The sequence below is a fragment of the Botryllus schlosseri genome, chromosome 12 (genome assembly GCF_051294905.1).
Source record: "Botryllus schlosseri isolate E-star chromosome 12, Bs_hap1, whole genome shotgun sequence".
Taxonomy (NCBI): domain Eukaryota; kingdom Metazoa; phylum Chordata; class Ascidiacea; order Stolidobranchia; family Styelidae; genus Botryllus; species Botryllus schlosseri.
The window spans coordinates 2,241,938-2,260,449 of NC_137247.1; the positions used below are offsets into that span (position 1 = coordinate 2,241,938).

General features: G+C 39.1%; 1 protein-coding gene across 2 annotated transcripts; it reads right to left on the minus strand.

The window, feature by feature from the left end:
• Positions 1-147: 147 nt before the first annotated feature.
• Positions 148-15,765, minus strand: LOC145452906 (chymotrypsin-like protease CTRL-1). Of its 2 annotated transcripts, XM_080331039.1 has the most exons (9): positions 15,377-15,756; positions 14,217-14,327; positions 12,579-12,713; positions 9,793-9,941; positions 8,501-8,592; positions 6,836-6,974; positions 5,481-5,586; positions 1,759-1,925; positions 159-829 (listed from the first exon to the last, which is right to left on the minus strand). In XM_080331039.1, the coding sequence occupies exons 1-9, from the start codon at positions 15,441-15,443 to the stop codon at positions 638-640; spliced, it is 1,158 nt and encodes a 385-aa protein (XP_080187165.1). In that variant the 5' UTR covers positions 15,444-15,756; the 3' UTR covers positions 159-637. The 2 variants fall into 2 exon arrangements, with proteins under 2 accessions (XP_080187166.1, XP_080187165.1); XM_080331040.1 differs by lacking the exon at positions 14,217-14,327 and having other exon boundaries at positions 148-829; positions 15,377-15,765.
• Between the last annotated feature and the right edge of the window lie 2,747 nt (positions 15,766-18,512).

The window sequence follows — 18,512 nt, forward strand, 5'->3', positions numbered from 1 at the left end:
CAGAGGACAACTAAAAGCCCGAAACAGTCCAAGATTTGTTTACAGACATTTGCCATTCTCATGCTTATGAGAATGAAATCTGATTCGCTTTTTGTCGGATTTCTTTCGAATTCGGCATTTTTTCATTCAATTTTCAAGTTTTTGCGAATTGACTAAATCTAATTTGGAAGGGAACAGGGTAGATATAATTTTAGTTTTAATCTAATTTGCAAAAGGTAACAATTTTCTAATTGTCTAACTCTGCTTCGAAGTACGAATATGTTGATAACGTGAGTTTCTGCTCGTAATATCTGAGAAAATAAACCTGGAAGGTTTCTCTGGAGGTATGCAACTAAATAACAGGCGATACACGAGCTCAGAGCTACGAACTCATAGACCCATCACATCTTACTGCCAGAGGCATCTGCCTGCGTTCACGCATACAACTATTTCGCAATGTATCGAGCTGGTGTGAATTCGATGTACCTGAGCGGAAACTGTTATTGTTATTATACGGTTTGCAAAAATGCGAAATGTAGCGTTCAGAAAGATGATCGCTATTGAATTTCACGACAAGCAACTTGTTTGCACGCAAGTACAAATTTGACACTCCTCTATAATATCGTGAGGAGTATAGCACTATGTCCTTTCCGGCCACTTAGCAGGTATATCGGCTCATGCGAAGCGATCGTGTCATCCTTCGGATCATATTTTCGAAATAGTAGACATTTGTAAATACATCGGGTACATTGGCAACCGCACACCGACCGGAGTTCCCACTCGCGATTCCAGCAAGGTACCATCCGCATGACGAACATCGCTGGCAGATTAACGCACTGCCACTGTCCCCCTGTTAATATCAAACGCAAATCGTTATTTCACAGTTAATATATGGGTAAATACAGTCGACTCCTCTTAATTATGACACCGGATAACCAGGACAACCGCCGTATTCGGTCAAAATGGTCAGGAACGGAATAACACGTAAAGTACCGCGCTTAATTCGGGGAAGCAGTGTTACTTACTGCTGAGCAATCTCAAAGCAGCATAATTGGTAATGCTATAGCTGAGGACCCCACGGCTGAAAGTTAATATAATTGGTATTATTTGAAAGCTGGTTGCACGCTGATTCCGAAAATATAAACTAAAATCTAGTCAAGGCAATGGAATCAACCCGAAATAACCGTCAAAGTCTTAAAATTTGTATTGTTTGGAACAATCGCTCGACGAAATTGGCCATCATTCTCGTCATCGTGTTACGGCGCTCCCTTTATTGGAACAACGACTTTGAGGAATATGTCGAGTTGATTCCATTGCCCTGACTAGATTTTCATTTTCATTTTCGGCATTCACGTAAGAATAGCATACGATTAAGACCATTTATATTAACCTTTGGCCTTATGGTCGCCAGGTACAGCATCACCAATTATGTTGCTTTCAGATTGCACAGCAGTAAATAAAAACTGCTTGATCAAGCGTAACGATGTTGAGTTGCGTATCTAAATCTGTATGTAGGTTGTTAATCTATAATATAACTCCGTAAGTATTGGTGAATTTTACCCATCTCGACACGTTGGAATGGGTGTATGTAAAAACAGGATTAGGTATCCGAAAAAGCCGTATATACGATGTTAAAGTGTATGCACGGCAGATGCGTTTGTTTGTAAGTATGGAGAGGGATTCGACTGTACAAAACGTCGCGCATCGTCACCGGTTGAATAACGTTAAAATCCGACCTTTTCTAAATTTAAGATGTTCACAGTTATACCGCATACTCACATCACACATAGCAGGGTCGGCGGCGAGTGATCCTGCGCATATATGACTTGCATCGATGTTGTCATAATTGTAGATGTTAACGCTGTGCATTCCACGTATACAGGTATCGAGGGGGAACACTTTCACTCTGGCTTCGTTGAGCTCATTTGATCTTGAGTATCTACTGGCTGAAAGGTTCATGATAGTAGATTTAGCGTCCATTATGAAATGATGTATACGCAACATGCTTTGGAATGTTAGTGGGTAAAGTGTAGTCGAACTTACGACTGAGGATGACGATTCGAGCACGATTAAGCAATGAGAGATGATATTTTCGAATAATGATATTAGATCAGGGGTGGCCAACCTTTTCGGCCAAAGGGCCACCTTAGGTTTACAAACTATTGCGCGGGCCACTTGAAAATTGATGACCTTTTAGTAGTCGTCCAATAAGAGCGAGCCGGGTAACGGTGAAAACAAGACGTATATTACAACGCATCAAAGTCGATAACAATTATGTCATTAAAATCCAGTGCACAAGAATGTCGTGGCCACGCGGAGCGCGAGAATTTTTCAAAGATAGTGAATGGCGAATATATTGCGGGTCGCCTCGGTATACCGCTGAGCTCATTTGGCAAGGAATGGATTATTCGGGGCCTGGACATTTCAATATCGAAGATTTGGCGACCATGCGTCTATCATTTTGCGCCAAGTGTTCATTGCCGACGATCTTTCTGCTAGTGTAGACGAGAAGTCGCATGTTGGACGACACGTTCTCTCATAATTGGGAATATAGCTAGACTCAATTCTGTAGATTGGGCGTATTTTGAATTTTCAGAAGGGGTACATATACTAAAAGCAAGTAATCGAGTGGCTATAAATCGCGCGAAGAGCTAAGACAAACATCAAGTCAAATAAATCTGCCACGAAATATTATACTTCATGGTCATATACGAAGATCTACGGAAATTGTGGCTGGCCCTGGCCACGGCAATGCGTCGGAACTGATTATTTAGTCATCAACATCCCATATTTCGCGGTCAGGCTGATCAAATTTTTGGTTGGCCTTGCAAGTTCACAATAAACCACCTGGCTAATTTATTTTTTGATATTATAACTAATTTAGGGTTACATATTTCTGCGACCCAAATTCCGGCTACTCTTTAGCGCCCACTAGTGAATTTCAAAATGAGTTATGAGCACATTATCCGTCAATATGACGTCACACTAGCAAAGCTTTGCTTACAGACCAGAGATGGTCACGAACCAGGTTCAGGAGTATGTGTCTGTGTGTTGTTTAACCGGAACCGAAACCACAATTTTTCAGCCCCTTCCCGCCCAAATAAACAATAATTTTGAGCCCACCTTAGGGTAATCGATGCAATTTCTGGATGCGGGCTTGCTATATGCATCTGGTCGTTAAATATTTTTAATGACTTCTGTCAATAATATTGGTTCTTACATATTACTCTATAGTTTGATCCTCTCTTGGCCCACATGATCAGAGTTGGCGCTAGAGCTTGTGGAGGATAATAACTTGGAAAATACAGGGAGCGTAATTGTACATCGCTACGTCATGATCATGTAACACCGATAAGATTGTTGATCAGCTCAATGCCGGTGCGCACCACGAAGCTTTATAAACACCCCCAATCCAGTGTTTTCTAACCTTTTATGATCGCGAATCCAACCCAATTTGAAAATGTTCCGTGGCCCAGATAAAAATTTGATGAGTTGGTTAGTAATAGAAGACGGCGCCTTTGCGCAGACGTACTCACGGACTATTTTGGAAGCTGATTACGTTCAACGTCTTCGCGAACCGCAGAATAAATGCAATCGAACCCCACGTTTGGAACCACTATCTTTGAATAAAGCATTTAAACGACCTTAACCATAACTAGGAATATACCGTTCTGCTATAATTGCGATTACAATTAGGCTTATTTCAGTAAATGAAGGTTGTTTTTATTTATATTTTGTTGCAGTTTTTGCGAGGGTGGCAGTCCCTATATTGAAAACAATAAATGTGATAGTAAATCGCGCGCAGCGCGAAGAAAATTATCATGTAGCATTTATATTCCCAAAAATAATGTTATTATGTTGATTCACGAATATATTATGAGCCTATACGCCAAGCCTTCAAAATTCCGGATATTTTGGCATATTTTAGAAATTCCTCCCGGACGGAAGTTTGAACAGTGAAATTCCGGACATGTCCGGGAAATTCCGGACGTATGACAACCCCAAACTAATTTCGAAAATTACCTCGCGGGTCACTCAAAACTTTCCCGCGGGTCACGGGTTGGCCGCCCTTGCATTACACGCTCCCTGCCACTAAACGAAAACTTATCGTGATAGTTTTGACACCATTTTTCATTGCGGAAGGCCATAAAAATCGATTTGTCATATCAAAGCCTGCCAAACATGAGGTTGTACAGTGCAAGCAAAGAGATGGCGTGAACGTTAGGTTCTCGTTGGATTTCTCTGAGTGGATCTCCGAAATTTGGAAGTTCACATTCACAAACGAACCTTGGTAAGTTGCGCATTTCGTCCCTTTTTCACATATTACGATTTTATACGTCATTATAACATCGTTGGTTGAAATTCTTTGCATTTCAACTTCGGACGACACTCTGCATGGCGCTGGCAGCATGAAAATGAATTGATTACTAAACAAGCATGTACCTTGATATCACCTTATCTGCTATATTTTAAAAAGTTTTCTCGAAATATTCAGCTTTCTGTTTGAGAATATTTAGTGACTGTCTGCTGTGAGCTTGGTCCCCCATCACACAACATCAAGAACATAGTACACTATACATGTTGGTAGTCAGCGAATCGTGCTTATTCATCCAATCAATTATTGACATGAATGAAATTGCCAACCGAATTAACTTTATGGAATTATCATAGCACTAGCTTGTTGCAGTTGATACAATTTGTGATGTTTAAAAAGGTCAGCATGACCACAAGTATTGCGGCATAATGTAGCCTCAGTCATCGTCAGTTATCGTGTACCGTATTATTATATTACTTTACGGAAATGTGGGGTTGGAATTAGCAATATGACTTCTTGTGACGTCAGAGGTCCGTGCACGCGTTCGCGCGTTCACACGAACCAGAAACTTTCAGGGGTTCGCACCATCCTCACAAGCAACGCAAGTTAGCGGAATGACATATCTTTGAAGTCGCCATATCAATTCACAGTATTGTCACATAGCGTAATAAACGTGTGGCGAAATAGCGCAGTGGCATAATCCACGGCTGTAACAGCAATGGGTGCGGGTTCGAGTCGGACCGGGTTCGAGTCCGACCGAGGTCGACTTCAGAATTCCGATACCTGAGTATTGGAGGTTTACATAGGCTCCTACTCGCCACCTCATCCGCGTAAGCGGTGTCTTACAAAAAGCCTAGAGGTGGGCCGCGCTATAAGTCGGCAGTTACGGAAAATAATGAACAATATCGGCCTGGTGTAAATGACCATAGTAGTGGACAAACACCATGAATACCTCAAACAAACAAAGAAATAGCGTAATGAAATAAATACGGCTGAAAATTACCATTCGCCTCATTGTAACAAGCCCTATACTAATTCGCGTGTGTAATCAACTTTAGCTATATAGGCTACATAACATTAAAAAAAAAAAGCAATTTTGGGTAGAGAACTTCGTAATTACACGTAACGATAGCTTCACATTAATAAATAAATAAAGTTATCATATTAACAAATCATATGGTTTGACCTCTTCCCCAACCAATGGTCCTGCAGGTTGCATCGACTGGAACAACTTCCCCGCTTGGAAGGCATACGGGTTTGACAAATTCTGTATAAACTGCATCCGTCTTCAACTAAAATAAAGGTACACTAGGAAATATTCAGAAAATAAATCAATATCAGGCATCAGTCGCAGTTAGGGTTGCTTTTAAAACAAATTTCAATTTGAAACAAACATGTCTAAAACATGGTCCATGTAAACATGCCTTGATTGTTTTTTAGTTTATATTTTATCACACGAGTCTTTAATTTGACGTCACAGTATATAGACATTGAACATCAAAAATATGGGGTAAGATGACTCCGTCGACGGTAAAGGCTGCCGACCCCCGTCATAATCGAACGAAAAATATCTTTAATCACGACTATATCGTTATATATTTCCGGTCGGCGCTCATCATCAACAGAATACCCATTCCGTACCAATGATCTATGTTTTCGTGTAATAACTGTTGAACCGACGACGATTTCGAGAGTTCCAACCACTCCATATCGTATACGTCGATTATATTGGGTGTAAATTGTCTGCAGGCTCATGCCATGTGTTTTTTCGAGCGTATTTACACAATTATGGCATAATTACTCAACGCTTGAAAAACACAATTTTATTTTTTGAAGGCATTTTATAACACTGTGAAAAACATGTTTTAAAACATTATTTGTTTAAAATGCAGCCCTAGTGGGTGGCAGTGTACGGTATATGAGATCAACAACAAACCACCGGAGTGAAATAGAAACAACAAGACAGCCACGTAAAATACATCCAGTTGTCAATAGGGCTGGGCAAAATCCAGTACCTGAGTGATTCGATTCTGAATCACGTATTACGCTTCGAGTCGAGTATTCGAGTATCACACATTATGACGTGACAACAGAATGTACGATATCAAAGTTCAAATATGTATCTTTAATGTCACCGCAAAGAATATAATGCCTGTTATCCGTCACATCAAATAGACTTTGGTATTTTATTAACCATACCGATTTCATTGCACTCCTTGACAATGTTCAGGGATGATCATGACTTCGGAACTGTGTTATTTACAGTAACGATCGTATAGCTTTGTATACAGTGTCCCGTATGCCGCGACACGACCAATCAAGGTTTCAAGGCTTCCTCAGTGGAAAATAGCATCAAAATCATAAATCTCGTTAGTAAATTATATTTCAGTTGCGAGGAGCGTATAATTTCAGTACTCGAAAAAATTGTCTTTTACTATACTCGACTCGAATCAATAAAACTAATACTCGATTCAGACTCGAGTACTCAAATTATTGTGCCCAGCCCTAGTTGTCAATGATATCGATACGTTTCTATCTTACTTTTATAAGGCCAATGTCATTATGCGGAAAGACGTATTCCGAGTGCGTGAGGTATTCGTCAATCTCAATGAATTGGTGTCCGGCGACCGGCTTCAGGATTGTGACGGATCCTAGCAGGACAGACGCGCCGGCACGAGGGCTATAAATAAGAAGCGCGTATTCGTTTACATGTATAATGCTGATGTTGTAAGAATTATACATGTACAGTACACAGTACATGTGAATGAGGCCGTGGATCATAAAGGATTTGGATCCAAAAATGTCGCGAAACTGGATTACGACTGATGAATCAAATAATTATGAATGTTCATGCGACGCATTTGTTCATGTCAAGAACTGAATTCCAGATTTTGAGCTCAAATCAGGAATAGATTTAGATTCAAGAGGATTTGCTCATCGCTGCAATTAAATTTATGGTTTTGACGCGATATGGGAGTTGGACCAACGGTTTCCAAATTCAAGCTACGGCATTAGATCTTACACATCAGGGTTCCGGTACCTACAGCTCGTGAGCTATACACACACACATAAGTGCAGAGCATGGACCGGAGCCGGGTTGGATATCCGGTGGGATTTGTTTCATTTTTGGCTGGAGCCGGATCGGAGCCGGATCAGCACTATTCCTGATATGGCTGGAGCCGGACCAGAGAATTGGAAAACAGGATCGGAGTCGAAACAGAATTTGTCGATGACGCTCCGCACTAACACACATACATCTTTTGACGGCGGCATATGGCTATTGGAGAAATGAAAGTTGGCAATTACGATGAAGCAATCTTCTGCACAATATTTCAAGAGAATCGTACATCCTTAGCGGTGTTTGCACGGTATGCTACTGAATTCACTGAAACTTGACTATAACTTGACCGGTATAAGATCGAGAGAATAGGGACACGCTGAAGTAGTATTATGACTGAGAAGGGTTTGGTTATTGAACTGAATAAGGGCTCTTTATTTCAAATAGGGCCCCGCCGCTTAATATACTATTTACATTATTCACAAATGAATGGTAATATTTGATGATGTTTTACATTTCCTTGGTGGTTGCAGGCAAAAGTTACAAAAATAGAGCAAAGTCAAAGTTATAAAAACAGACAGTAAAACAAATTTATTTTTCAGATTCAGCACATGAATACTTTGCCGTTCTCTTAACTTTTGCCAATAAGGAAAGATCATTTGAAACGAGATCATTAATTGTTTACGCGAAATGTCATCGAAACTGATCCGACCAATAGGTTCGCTAGGTTCGAACTTTCGCTAGAAAATTTCCGACAGATCCTCGCACGTAAAATTCCCAGATGTTACAGAGAACGTCGAACGATGCTTGTAATAACAATCAAGAAGGTCTTGTAGGCTAATTTGTTGGAAACCCTTTTTAAACCAGCAATTCGGCATGTTTCATGGGTGCAGTAATTTTTTGGACATAAATACAATGCCTTGTTGAAAGTATATAAGCAATTGACTCGAAATGCGAAAAAATAAAACTTCTGGTCGTCCCGGGGGACCATTCACTTTACATGAAAAGAGAGGATAAATCCTCCTAAAACAGGACTCATGGTAAGAATAATGAAGATGAGAACTCATTGTGCATATCGCTTCGAATAACATTGTATCAAATCTCCAAGTCTCATTTTAAAATGATAATCGCATGCTGATAGAACTTACTTCGCTATACATTGTGCCGCAGTAATCACCCAGCGTTTTTGGATGAGGCTTCCTCCGCAAAATGGTAAAAAGCGGTATTGGACTAACGCTGCCTGAAATGTGTGTTTAGAGCAGTGGCTTGAGAAACAATGGGCGAATATACCCAATGGGAACGATATGGGGCGAAAATATACTCTGAGGCATATTTAATTACCACGACCAAAATTACTTGAGTTAATTCTTGAGTACTTGACTAAGTAGTTCAAGTAGGCAAAACAGATTACTTCGAAAAGTAGGAGTACTTCGTTACAGATTGCTTCTGTGAATAATATATTCGTATTGCAATAAACCGGAATACGACCTGTTGATACTCGCCAGTGGTAATCGTCAGCGGCTATAGTCAAGATTTCAAAAGGAGCTTTATGTATCAACAATGATATCAGCAACTTTGACGTCGCCGGGATAAAAAAAAACCCGAATAATCCAGCAGAACAGAGGTCTCGACCTCGCAATACTAGTTTTAGAATATTGGCGCGAACTAATAACACATGACAATTAACACATAAATCCTAGTGGCCTACGTCCGTCGTACATACCTTTCCACGCTCCTATTTGTACGCATAATATGGATTAAAATGTTGCACTAGATTTATACAGCGATAAGAGTGTGAGCTAGATTCTGGTTCTGACTTTTCGCTAAGAATGTAGGATTTATTACCTCGATATAATTATGAGTCAGGTTCTATTATCGTGTATCACCTTTTGGGTGCGAACACACTCTTTCCCTAAGAGTGCTTAAACAGAATCACCTGTATCCCTGGGATATATATATATATGTGTGTGTGTGTGTGTGTGTGTGTAAGGATTGTTGTATCTGACTCATTATCTACCATCGCATGGATGTGAAATCACAACTAAGTACACTGGTGGCGAGATAGCGTAGTGGTATAATCCGCGGCTACAATACCAGCGGGTTCGAGTCCAACTGAGACCGACTCCAGAATTCCTACCTAAATGTTGAGGGTTTATCTCGGCTCCTTCTTGCCATCTCATCTGCGTGAGCGGTGTCTTATAAAATGCCTAGAAGTGAGCCGTGCTAGAAGTCGGCAGCTACGGAATAACAGTGAAGAAAATAAGCCTATGGTGTAAATGACCATAGAGTAGTCAACAAACACCATGAATACCTCAAGCAACAGCAATTACACTGGTGATTTACACTCTTCGCTACGGCGGAACACTGATAAATACACCAATTTTCCACCCATGAATGTACGCCATATCTGTTTACCTTAATAATCACTACTATAACATACCGCCCACGGCCATTGCCCCTGAACAGCTATCTCTCCTCCGATGATTCTTCCAGAACGGTACGAAGCTCTTCCACAGATTTCAGTAGAAATCTTGCAACAAGACGACGTGTCCTTGTAGCGATATTGGTACCGAGGCGGGCACTGACCAACTGGACAATAAAAAATAAAAGTGGATTGTTATTTTTGGTGAATTCATTGAATAGCACCCATGACAAAACGTTTCCCCCGGATTCCGGGGATTCACTGATTAAATTGCTAGGGGGCCTCAAAAACGCTGCACACCAAATTTGGTTGATGTGAACGCACTAAAGTTTGAAAATTTTGAATTTGAATTTGAATTTTGAATTTTTCTTCAAACTTTATTGGCAACACCGTGAAATTGTTAGGTTGTGTAAAAGAACGATTCTTAGCAATTTTCGTCCACTCCAAACCGGTAGAAACGAAGTTATCGCAGTTGAACATTTCGGATTCGCAAAGATAGCCTGGACGGTTGGTAATCCCAGAATAAATAATGAAAAACTCAAATAACTTCGCTTCTTCGGGTTGGAATTGCGTCGAACTTGTTTGCATCGATTTTGTAGACAGTTTAACAATTTTACGGGGTTGACAGTAATATTTGAAGAAAAATTCAAATTCAAAAGTTTCAAACTCCTGTGCGTTCACATCTACCGGTTGGAATCGGGCAAAATTAGGTGTGCAGCGTTTTTTAGGCAATCTTACCATTTAATCAGTGAATCCGGAAGAAAAAAGTTTTTTTTAAACAACTCTGGTGGTCAGTAACGAAGTGCTTTTCGAATTACTACAAGTAGATTTAGCCTACTCGTACTACTTCCTCAAGTGACTACGGCTTTACGCTACCGTTACTTCTAATTGACAGTATTCAGTTTTTTAGGCAAAACTGGGCTTAGAACACTTACGTGTTTACTTACTTGTAAATCGCTACGTCTAATTCTACTTGATTGGAAATTTACAGTGTTACTTATATTTTTACCGGAGTGACGACGGCGACTGTAATTTCACAACCTTCCAATGGGTGAAAATGAGCGAAACACACCAATCGTTATGGAGATATCTCCCTGATGTGCTGAAAACCTGAGTTGGATCAATACAATAAGTCAGTTCAAATACAATTACAATTACTCAATGCTAAAAAATATCAAATTACAATTACAATTACTGTTAAACGGGTACCCAATTACGATTACAATTACAATTACTGTTAAACATGTAATTGATTCGGTAGAGACGTGTTCTTTGACAACCTTAGCGACGTAATTAGCCACAATCTCAAGCTGTTTAGTATTCATGTTTCATTCATGTTACGTACTTTAATTTTGAAGAAACTGGAACGTATTCGAACTATTCCTAATGTACAAACACAGAAAAATGTTTCAAGCGACTGGTAACAACCAAAAGTTTGAGCGACTAACAGCGAATAGGCTACAGGACAATCAAATGAAATGCAATCAAACGATTAGGCTACTCAGAGCTGAGTGAGGATAATGAAATGTAATTGGTAAGGCGTCAGCGATAAGGATGATACCGATAAGATGTGCAAAATGTAAATAAATGCAAAAGTAAAGAACCTCCTGATACCTACGAATTACAACATTTTGGTTCGTGTTTACATTTTCACTTGCTCGGAATCTGCTAGATTGCATTTTATTAACATTAGGGTGCGAAAATTTCTGGCCTCAGTAAATTTGGCCAAGATTGGAGGTAAGATTGGGATCACATCTTAACAAATGCGCGATCAAGTTTGATGAAGCCTCGGTTGGAAACTTGAATTTATTTTTGCAATTGTTGCAGCAAGCCTCGGTACTGGTCAGAGATTAAAAAATAAAACCCTGACAGTGGTGTAGGAAATGGTTCAGCACAGGTTCAAGAAGAGTTTATTTGCTGTTCATCCATTTTGAAATATGAAGATTTAGTATAGCCCACTGGCTCTCTAACAATTTTAGACACGCCCCCCTTTATAACAGTGAAATATTTCGTGCCCCCCCCCCCTTATCATCATATCACACAATGAAACCAGAATGTTAGCGATCCTTACTGATAGTTTGATGGTATGGAAGGTTATGATTGTTGATGAGAGAATTCTCCAATATGAAATTGGGACTATACACAGAGCAATACCTATGAAATTGAAGTGAATCGCGCCAAGCGCGGAAAAAATTTCAGTTCACCGGAGCTTCGCACCCCCTTCAGATTATTTCACGCCACACAAGGGTGCATGCCCCCAGTTTTAAAACCACTTATGGTTTAGCTTATATTGTAATTCTAAAAGTTTTCTGTTGCTACTGAAGTATGAAACAGTTTAGCGTGGCTGAATTATCTAGTTATAACGCGGCACGCATAAACCGACGCAAATAGGCTAATTATTACATGCGGCGACTGTGTACTAAGGCCTTTAAGGCGTTGCGGCCCCTCGTCGTCATCCTGGTTCGTACCGGATTTTCACTGGTGTGACGAATAAATGATTGATTGAGTGATTATTTTATGTTGGTTTCCATAGAAATGTAATTGAAGTTTCAATTGAGCAAAACTTTTATCAAATTACAATTACAATTACACAAAATAGAAATGCTTCAATTTCAATTACATGAAAAAATGTAAATATTGCATTCAGCTCAATTACATATTACAATTGATCCGACTCTGCTGAAAACCCAATAAGGCGGTAAGCGTAACCAGAACCATATACAGCCCTGGGATATATCTCCACGAGGACGGTTGTGTCCTCTACCTGTAGTGGAAATGTAATGAGTACATCTATTTTCACTTACCAGGATCGCATTCATGAGTGTTACACTGTCCGTAAGTCTTCGGGCATTTATCTATATTCATGGACGCACACTTTTCGACTTTTACTCGATGCCCACCTCCGCAGGATTGGGTACACGTCTGCCATTTCCCCCATTCTAGAAAGGTTTTGAGATCGATGGAACATCGTATAAGTCAGTTATCCTGCGCTGGAGTTCGCCGAGTCAATCTCAGGGGTTCGCGGGTGGTCAAGACAGTACACGGAACCGACTCATACGGCTGACGTCACATTGATTTTCAGTCTTCATTGGTTATTTTTCCTTTAAATTAACGCACTTGTTGATCACAGGTCGCATGTTCACGCACCAGTGTTCTATATTATTGAACACAACTAGTTTGTGATCGACGCAAAAGGCCAATTACTGATTGAATACTTGCTTTCACGTTTGTAATCATCTGGTGTATTAACTCTTGTATACTTGATATATAGTCGTATTCCGAACTGTGGGTCATTGTACTCGTTAGTCGCTCGTTACTCACGCGGCGCATTTTGCGTTGAATTACGGACAACTAAATAATACCACTTGTCTAATTAGACTAATTAGAGCGAACTGCCGGTGATCTATTTCTAATCTAATTTGTCAAAAGTGTCTGTACTAAAATGTTAATTCTACTTTAATTTCTGCTGTTCCTGAAAATGCTACAGGAATACTGAATTTTGCGAAATGAACCAAGCTTGCTGTAAAAACATTTGTCGTTGTCGTGTTTATGAGAATGAGCTCTGACTTGATTCAATTTTCAAGTTCTAGCAATTCTAATTCAAATTTAATTTGGAAAAAATGTGTCGATATAAAACAAATTCTGAGTCTAATTTAAAAAATATGTTTCTATAATTCTAATTCTAAACTAATTCGGAGAAGCTGATGTAGTTGTCCAACTCCGATTGCGACCTCATTTGTATGGTCATTTCTCATTGTGGGTCGCATACCGAAATTTGTATTAAAGTAGAGTAACCATATTTTGGGAATCTTAAAAGAGGACACTTTTTAAAAATTTCCAAACTTTCAACACCGAAGTAAAATCAGGAACATTGGTAAATTTATTGGGAGTTCGTAGTTGGTTGACTATAAAAAAGGTCAACCTTCGGGCTCAACTCCCGAGATACCCGCCGGAACGGTCCTTCGGTACTGATTTACAATATCTCAGTTAAATTTTAACATACATTCAACCACAAGTTTCATAAAAGAGGACAAGTTCTCACGAAAGAAAACATTTTGGCGTCCTCCGAGAACACTTTCAAAAATGTCAACGTATGCTAACCGTAATTATCGGTGAGCCCCGAATTGAAAAAGTTAGTGTGACGATAACTCTTGAAAAGAGGCACCTGAAAAGTCGCCTGAAGAGTAGTTTTGTTAAATTGAAAGCGGTTGAAAATCGCTGTTGTACAGTATACTATAGTACTGTATTATAGAAGTCACACTGATTTGCTGAAAATATTCGTTATAATCTGTTTTTCTTGACAATTTTGTTTCGTGAAATTGACAATAATATAATCACTGAATCTAAATACCTCTGTAAGCCTATATTACGGACAAAATATAACCTCTCTACTCACGTGTAACCCACAATACAGTTTTCACTTATTTTGTTGTTACTCTTACTTGCGCATGGGACAGTATTGCATTTCCTACGAGAAACGCAGTGTCCACCCTTGTGGCATAATATATTCTTCTGTGTTCCACCCCCGCACGATTTGCTGCACTTTGACCAACCTTACAGTATTAAACGAAACACAAATTAGTCTGCATTCACTAATATGCTCAGTATACACAATCACAGGTGGATAAGTAGATAATTCGCGTTTCTATTCTCTGGGGTCGCGGGGACGAAAATTATTTACCAGTGACTAGTGTAAGAATGCCAATTAATGGATATTTTAGTTCATTTTTCAAAACCGAAGAAAAACGAAATCTGAGGAATGCGAGCTCGGTAAACAATCCATCAGATAAGCCAAAGCGTCATTTTAAAGAGTCACATACTATTACTTAAGGTTAGAGTCTGGTCATTACTATGTGTGAAGTGTCGGGAGAAGTACTTGACCATGCCATGATTGGATATACATAGAAATCGTTTAAAAAGACCTATAAACGTTGCCATCGTCTTCAATGGGTTTCCTAATCTCAGGACGCAGGTTGACAAGCTCATAGCTGATATTACTATGAGCTGTGAACACATAGTCTCCAGCGTCACACAAAGGCCGTGAGCGTGTTTGGGAGAAGGTGTTGATTGTTTTTCAATAAACAGCACGCCAAATTAAGCGGTGGGGTCGCGTAACATTTTCGAATCGAAAGTTGTTGTAGCGACCATAACTATTTAGAAACCTCTGAAACCTGTGAACGTAGAAATGCCAGTAATGTAATTCGAAACTACAACTTGTGAAATGGTCCTATTCTCTAATTTTATTACTGATCTATTTTCCGGTTTCCTGAAAATGCTACAGCAGAACTGTATAGTGCGAAACGAGCCAGGCTCGCTGTACAGACGTTTTCCTTTCTCGTGCTTATGGGAATAAACTCTAATTTAATATGAACTGCAATGGGTTATTGTGGTAGGCTATGTCTTTCTAATGTGGACTTTAATTCAATTTCCATGTTTTTGCGAATTCAGCAATTGTAATTCTAATCTGAATTGATATTAACTGTGTAGCTATAATTCTGATTCTAATCTGATTTAGGATAGGTGTAAATTCTCTACTTGTCAAAGCCTGTACACTATCACCTTTCAGTGAGTACGATTTATCCAAAATGAAGACGCTTCTCACCTGTCGCATTAGCGTATGCTACTATTGCAAGGAAAAGTACAGTCGCTCTGATTGACAAACGCAGCATTATCACGTTCAACAAATTCGAAAATATTAACAAGGAGTGGTATAATCAAATTTAATCTATATAGTATTCATCAGAGGCAAAATACCAAAAGTAATTGGGAATATAGTCAGCATCTGATGAATTTATCTATATTATACAATAGCCTAGATTGGCGTAACTTTTGTATAAATTCCCCGACTCAAATCCTTACGAAAAGCAAGCGAACTGGTATCTATATATCTGAGACAGCAGAAATATTGTATTGACATTTGGTATCCCTGAATATTTTGCATTCGCAATATCCAGATGTAAACTCCACATTATCCGCAAAACCCTTCCCTATCATTCATTCGCTGTCGGTGTCGCGCTAGCGTAGAAATTATTCGTTCTTCTTGCAGTTCTGCAGAAGATAGTCAAACAATTGTGATTTAGGGCTACTGTAAGCAACATTGGATAGTTCCGGACTATTGCAGAGTGTAACCAAGTGTGCGATAACAGTAAACGAACGATTATCGATAATTGTATGTGGTCTTACGTGGTTCGCGCAATACTCATGTATAAATGGATGCATGCTTTATTTTTAGAGGTGCCGTCAGCTTTAAAATATTCGATGACAGATGCACAATTCCATTGACTTTTCCAGTATTTTAGAAAACTATAGCCGCTAAATCTTGATACATACATTCTCTTTAGAAGGTGTTCTTAGCTTTAATATGTCTACCATATTTTCAAAACCTCAAAATAGGGGGGTATTGTCGTCTAATAAAACAAAGGTGAATTGTTTCGTTTGAGCTTGACGATGTTTTAAATTTCTTCTGTAGTTGCAAGAAAAAGTTACAAATACAGGCACGAAAACAACATCAAATTTATTCTATAGATTCAGCCCATGAATATTTGGCGTTTCCCCCTACGTTTTGTCAGTAGTAATGGTCATTTAGACCAGAGGCTCCCAACGTATCCAGCGCCAATTTTGAAAAGCAAGAGGACGAAAATAACGAAGGGGCGATTGGGGGAGAAAGCGTACGAAATGCACACTAAAACGGGATATTCAGGATTCGGAGAGTTACCTGAATAAAAGGTCAACTGCTAACGATTACACGTGGAGATGGATCTTTCGGTATTAGGTCGGTAAAATGGCCATTTTTAGTCGATTCACCAGCGATCACAGTTAGCCGTAAAAAAATTCCCGATTACATGTCATCTTTTCCTGTTCAGAAATTACTTGTGTCGAGCTTGGCAAGGGAGCGATCAGTTGAAAAAGGTTGGGAAACACTGATTTCGAACGAGACCGTGAAATTGTTTATACGATGTATCGTTGAAATTATATATAACCGTCAAGATGCTAAAGGTTTATCCAACTAATATGCTGGTTGCAGTCATTTCTGAACATATACATCGTGCTTAAAAGTCTCGTTGAAAGTACAAGCGACTAACTCGAAATGCTATAAAAGAAGACATTTCGGCGACGTCGGAGAGACCATTAACTTGTCTTGAGAAAAGAGGACAAATCACCCTAAAAGAGGACATATGCTAGTCCTAGCTTTAAAATATTCGATATGAGATGCATATGATGCTTGACTCTGCGAATACTTAGCGCCTGGAAACGCCCTCACAAGACGCACTGCACACTGTACATTACGAAGTATATCGGATCAAAAAGATCAAGCAATAATACTGGGAACCCTTGTGTGGGATATCTACGAACATAATGACCCCATCTAGCAGTATTCTTAAACTGAAATGATCCGGAACGGTAAATAAAAATTATATCAATGAATTGAATCTATCGTAAGATTGCTCGGATTGTCCAAAAGTTGCGTAATTATGCCTTATTTGCGGGAATACTTTAAAACACATGTAGTATGAGCATACGGACGATTTGCATATCGTCGACGTCCACGATATGGAATGGTTGGTAGCCTCTAAATCGTCGTCGGTTCAACAGTTACAGTTTACTTAGATGTAGATAATTGGTACGGAATGGATGTTCTGATGAAGATGGCTGCCGACAGTAAAAATTCTGCATTGCAATGTAGACCTGGTTGAAGAAATTTTTCGGTTCGGTTCAGTGGTCGGAAGCCTTTTCGATAAAGGGGTCATATTTACCCTGTATTTTCAACTATCAATGTCAATCCACCGTGACGTGAAAATTAAAGTTTTGTGACGTCATGGTTAGAAAAACACAATCTAAACATGTATTAAAAAGAGTTTAACATGTTTGTTTTAAATTAATGTAGGCCTACATGATATAATATATTTTATAACATGTTATATATTCACATGGTGTAATTGATTTACATGATGTGATACTCTTGCGATACGGTAATAGCATCACTTCGACGTAACTCCTTATATTCTCTAACTCAGTGATTCTTAACCTTTGTCATGTCGTTACCCCCAAGAAGAAAATGACGGGATGCAATAACCCCTTTTAAAAAATAACAAATTACAGCTAACACTTAAATAATTGTAAGACCGTATGAATATGACGTCATAATGTACACTGAAATATCTGTTAAAATATCAAGTCAATGGGGAGGCTGATGCTGTTTTCGTGTTATCCAGTGGTCAAACCTAGACAAGGGGGGGGGGAGTAATAGACAACATATCATGTAATTGTCGATCGTAAATTGTTTGGTTTTGATAGATACATAAAATACTACTTCAATACTAAAAACTATATTTCTGCGATATTGTTTCTGCAATATATGTGTAAAGCTCAATTTAGACGCCTCTTGTTGTCTTTCAATTTGCCAGCATGCGCAACATAATATGATCCGCACTACTGCAAAATAAATTGGACTTAGGTAGCCTACCTAGCACTATACTAAACTACATTCGGCCCTGTTATTCATAATCACTATTGGTTACTATGATATCACAGCAGGCATGGTGTGTTAAATGTAACGAAATACATACAAGCTCGCCAAAATATATATTAGTCTACATTCATATTTACGTTTGAAAATACTTCAGGCAGTTTTATAAGTATATAAAAACCTCAATGTGAATTACCCCTCAGAAATTGGTCAATTACCCCCAGGTTAAGAACCACTGCTCTAACTATTTATTGATCGTTGAATGAAAATG